The sequence below is a fragment of the Bidens hawaiensis genome, unplaced genomic scaffold (assembly GCF_021521415.1).
Source record: "Bidens hawaiensis isolate Kalapana, Puna unplaced genomic scaffold, B.hawaiensis_p1.1 tig00030565_1, whole genome shotgun sequence".
Taxonomy (NCBI): Eukaryota; Viridiplantae; Streptophyta; class Magnoliopsida; order Asterales; family Asteraceae; genus Bidens; species Bidens hawaiensis.
In genome coordinates, this window is record NW_027495106.1 from 78,876 (window position 1) to 84,618 (window position 5,743).

The 5,743-nt window shown below is 34.1% G+C and overlaps 1 protein-coding gene across 1 annotated transcript; it reads right to left on the reverse strand.

Moving 5' to 3' along the window:
- Positions 1-208: 208 nt before the first annotated feature.
- LOC143580726 (uncharacterized) lies at positions 209-1,579 on the reverse strand. The gene is made up of 3 exons (XM_077063672.1): positions 1,440-1,579; positions 1,239-1,329; positions 209-348 (listed from the first exon to the last, which is right to left on the reverse strand). Exons 1-3 carry the CDS (start codon positions 1,519-1,521, stop codon positions 210-212), a joined length of 312 nt encoding a protein of 103 aa, XP_076919787.1. The 5' UTR covers positions 1,522-1,579; the 3' UTR covers position 209.
- Between the last annotated feature and the right edge of the window lie 4,164 nt (positions 1,580-5,743).

The following is a 5,743-nucleotide window of genomic DNA, read 5'->3' on the forward strand; positions in this document are numbered from 1 at the left end:
AATAGGTTGACATGTCTCCATTAAAGGAAAACAATTTAGTCATTAAAAGAACATAGATTGAAAACAAATAGAATAAACCAAATTGTGACATCATAAACAACTCTGATTCCAATATGAATCATGAAGATGTAAGATCAAAACTCCATATTGAATATTATCATCCAAGAAACAAATAAACAATTTTTTATTAAATATGATCACCCTCCATTTTAGTCTTTGTGAGAGTATGAATCAACCGGGGATAGGAACTTGGCATATCGTTCTGTCTTTGCACCCGAATTATGATCATAGTACTCAACAACTGCAGCTCCGGCTAGCGCAGCCAGTGTGAGCGCCTGCGCATGCAACCTACATCAAAACAAGCAATCTTGTTATTACATTTGTATAGTAATGTTGTAAAACCACACTACAAAATGAATGCAGCTAACATCAATATTTAAAAAGCAAAAAGATAAGCATTAATTCATGCATCTTTCACACCCGAACATGACACGAAAATAAACATGTTATATAGATCAATTAGGCCGACTGTTGTGAAATAACACCAGGGGGCGCCACCACCACCCATAACGCCACCCGCTTCACCCCTTGCATTGTTAACCCCTTACTGTCCCCCATAACACCCCTTTAACCCCTCGGGCGCGGTGTTTAACGCCCCTTAGCCTGCAAACTGATGCCACATCGGCTATGAGGTGGGTCTGACGCCCACAATGATCTGCCTTAGCATAACAACCTCTTTTATCAAAAAGGTCAACCACGGCCCGTTTACTAAATGTGTTAACACAAACACAACTAATTTAATAAATGTGTGAACCTATCAACGTTTTTAAGCCTCAAGGGTTTTTACAAGGTTCATATTAAAATTTTGTAGAGGGCTAATTTAAAATTGTTAAAAATTTAAAGTTTGATAATTTAATTTTTAACCTTCCATCCAAAAAAGTGAATTTAAATTTCCAATTCTCTGTATCACAAACACTCGTTGTAATTATAACTATTGTAATTTAAAGATTCAATACAAACACACAATCAATTGTATATATAAAATAATATAAAAGGACATCAATTTAAAAAAAAAAAAAAAAAAAAAAACCTAAATTTAGTTTTCTGGTTCAACCTCAAATGGATTTTAGGGTTTTTATTTTTGGATTAATTTGAGATCTAAAATCTTCAAACCACAAAATCAATTAAGATTTAACACCAACCAAGAAGCTATTAAGATGATTATAAATAAATAATACCTAGCGTGAATGATCCTGACGCTGGTTTTCATGCCGGGTTTAGACCAATTGTAAGCGATTGATCCAGCAATTCCACTTAACCACAAAGACCCTAAACAAACAATTAGGCCAAAATAATAATATTAATCAGATCTGCAATTACATATTAAATACAAAAAAAGAAAAAGAAAAAAAAAAAAGTAAAAGTCTGAAATTAATTACCAACAGCGCGAAGCTTATGTTCAACGACCCATTGGCGCATGGTTTGGAACTTGGAATGAAGGCTAGAAGTAGAATCCGTCATGTTTGCTTATTGAGTTGAAAGAATAAATATTGATGAATGAATAAGGTGTTGATGTTATATATATACACACGCAAGGGTGGATTCAGTTCACATGGTAGAAAAACCAGCTAAGGAGAAAGAAAGAAAGAAAGAAAAATTGGACTTTGGTAACTCAAACTGTGGGCGGGCGGAAGACGAGTCATCAGACGCCATTGAATCGTGCACCCGCGGCCCCACTCACTACACACGCAATTCGGTTCCAACCATCGGACCTTAAACCGGAGGGTTACATGTGCCTTTACCCTTCTAGGTGGCTTTCTAATATTGTTAGGGATAAGATTAGTAAAAATATTTAAATATCGGTATCGGTATCGGTATCGGTATCGGTATCGGTATCGGTATCGTACCAATTCTGATAATTTACTATCCATGTCACACAAGCACGATATATAGCAGCATGCGACTCGTTATATTCCCATTCTAGTCTCTCCATGATCAACCGCCATAGATCGTTTAAGTATTTTTTTTTGCTGCCTTTTGAAACGTTGTAAACATGATTTTTTTTTACTTTTTCAAAGTAGGGGTGAGCAGAAAACCGAATTAACCGAAAAAACCGAACTGAAGGATTAACCGACGGTTAATTTTTTGTTTTTTTGAAAAACCGAATTTTCAGTTTCGGTTCGGTTTTCCATTTTAAAAAAACAAAAAAACAGAACCGAACCAAACCGAACCGATATGTATTTTTACCTAAACATTAATAAAATTATATGTGTTTTTTTAGATGTTATGAACGAAAACAAAACACCAAAATGATCTACCGTTGATGGTGATGAAGATTATGAAGATGATTAAGATTTGGAGTAAACTTTGAAGATGAATACGATGAAGAATGAAGAATAGAACTAAACTTTTAGTGTTTTTTATTAATAACTTTGTTGAATTTTAAATTCTAATAGCCTTGCAAGTTTGTTGTGTTTTGAATCTAATGTGTATTTTCGTTTTTTTGGAATTTTTTTGCAATGTCTACACACACACAAAAAAAACGATTATAACCAAACCAAAACTGAAAAACCGAAAACCGATCGGTTTGCGAATTTGAAAAAACGACTTTTCGGTTTCACCTAAAAACCGAACCGAACCGTGCTCAGCCCTATCCCAAAGCTTATTTTGACCCACTAGACTATCCACAATGTTATGAGCATCCTCAAAAGCCATTAACTGCTACATCATCTGCCACATTATATCTTTACAAATTCTTAAAATCTTTTATTTCATCTCCAACTCTATAAGGGGGTGTTTGGAATTGCTTATTTTCACCAACTTATAACTTATAAACTTTTTGAAAAGTAATAAGATGTTTGGAATTGCTTATATTGTGAGAATAAAAGTTTCATAAGTTGCAATGTTTTAACTTATTAATTTAATAAAAAGTTATAAGAAAGTAAAATAAGGAATCCCAAACACCCCCTAAATATCTTACCATTCTTTGTTTTCACCCCCATCACCTACACACTACACATAACATTTAAATAAAACATTATCTTTTACTTAATTAGGGTCACCTCAGACGCAAAAACCAACAAAACACTAAGGGGGTGTTTGGTAGAGAGATTTGAGGGTGGAGAATTAGGTTTCTCTTGTTTGGGAGAATTAGGCGGAGAATTGGGCGGAGAATTGGTTTTCTCTGAGAATTGGGTGTAGGCAAAAAGTAGAGAAATCCAATTCTCTCCATTTGGAAGAGAAATGGAATTCTCTCTGCTTCTAAATCGCGTCTCTGCTCTACTCCGTTCGCGTATGATGATGATGATGCTTCGACCGGCGATGGTGATGATGATGCCGACGTCCGGCACGGCGGCCGACGCCGCAGCCACGTCCGTTCGCGTCTCTGAGCCAAAACGAAACCCTAAATCGCGAGGCGGTGTTGCGAGGCGGAACCCTAAATCGCGGTGTTGATGTTGCGCGGCGATGATGATGACGCTCTACTCCGTTCGCGGTGTTGCGACGCGTCTCTGAGCCACCATTTCTCCACCATGATGATGCCGAGGCGGAACCCTAATCACGTCTCTGCTCCCGTTTCTCCACCCATTTCTCTATTGTACCAAACAAAGGAAATGATTGTCAATTCTCCACCCATTTCTATTTCTCTCCAATTCCATTTCTCTCCCATTTCTATTTCCATTTCTTCCCATTCTTTTTCTCTGTACCAAACACCCCCTAAGACCCTTTGTGAAAGAATTTGATTAATTCAAACACCCAAGGATATAATTCTGCAATGCTAAAGGCTTGTAAGTACAGGCAATGACATGTAACTTAAGGATGCATGGAGATACTCATACTTCAAATATAATTTACTAGATTTTATCCCCCGTATTACGGGGTTTGTTTTACATTATTTATTTTTAATATTTATATATGTATATTTGGATTGTATTTTATTTATTGTAAGAAAGTTAATAATTAATATACTTGAGGTTTAAGAATGAAATGTTTTTGCAAATAAATGATATGTTATAATCCGGTTTAAAAGCTATCTGGGTTTGGTGATACCCATTACCCGTTTATTTTCTTTATTATAAAATTGTTTCTTAATTATAAATAATCTCTTTTTTTTTAAAATAAAATAGGATATTAATTTTTAGTATATTCCTATCTTATAAGATTTTCATATTAAATATTTAATGAGATTATTTTTTAATATAATGAGATGTTATAACCCATTTAAGAGCTATCTGGGTTTGGTGAGACATTTACCCGTGAATTCGGGTCAAATGCGTGAGAAGCCTTCATTTACAAATAAAACAATCTGATGACTTGAGAGAATGGTTGTTTTACAATTTTCGTTTTTTAATATTTATTTTTTGGATTTTAATTTTCTTTATTGTAAGAAAATTAATAATATACTTAAGGTTTGATGATGAAAGAGTTTCATAAATAAATGATAGGTTATAAACCGTTTAGAAGCTATCTGGATTTGGTGACCCATGGCCCGCTTATGTTTTTTACTATAAAATTGTTTATTAATTATAAATAATATCTTTTTCTTTTTAAATTGGATATTAAATTTTAGTATATTCCTATTTTGTAGGATTTTCATATCAAATAATTGGTAAAATTAATTTTTAATTTAATGAGATGTTATAACCCGTTTAAGAGCTATCTGGTTTTGGTAAGATCCATACTCATAAATTTGGGTTAAATCAATGAGAGACCTCAATTTAAAAATCAAGAAATCTGGTGACTTACATAAAAAAGGGGAGCGACCATATCGCGACACATAGGATTTTTAGATTTTCATTTATATATAGTATAGATAGATTTATATCAAAATGATTAGATTTAAATTTGTGTTTTGTAAAGTATGGAAGCTGCATTCCACTTTGGTTTTCGCTTTCAAGTCCATTTCAAGTGTGTTTATGCCTTCCATGAGAAAGTATCCGTGGATAGTTTCATATATGGTAAAATTCACCTACTTGTTTTCAAAATTCATATATTATTTTGAAATTCAAAATAATATTACTTGTCTTATAAGGCTTAGGATCCTCTCACATCATTTGGAATCCTCACACACCATTTTATTTTCTGTACGGCTCGTATTGGGCTATACAGTCGTATAGCACCTGAATTATGTCTGTTTGTGTCAGAGTCGGTCATTGTTTGTAGTGCCTCGTATAGCCCTATACGGGGCCTGTCACACCCCAACCTAAGGCGGAAATGCCTGGGCGTGAGCATGATTGCTCATAGCTGGAGGTAACTATCATACAATAGTGGTGACAATATCTAATAATTTATTTTATTCCAAATAAAACAATAATATCCAAAAATAGCAAATAAATTCCAACAATAATCCATAACAAATAAAGAAATAATCCAGGTTAAAATTTAAGTAAATTGTCTTTATGATTTCCTAAAGTCTCGACTAGCAATCCAATACTTCAAGTCCTTAGTTCAGGCGAAAACCTGCATATACATAGAAAATACAACAGGTTTCTCAACAATAATGTTGAGTGAGCAAGTCATCAAGTTTTGCAATAATATATAATATGAAAAGATAGCAAAACGTAAATAAAGCGGTAAATAAATCAAACCAATGAGCAAATAAAGTGTCAAGCGAACCTTTGACAAGCGAATCGGGCGCCGGTTATAACTAGACGGTCGTATGATCATACTATAATGAGAATATGGTGGACCTCTCCGAATGCGCAATTAAATAAGTAATCAAATAGCATTTATGTCTAGCAATTCA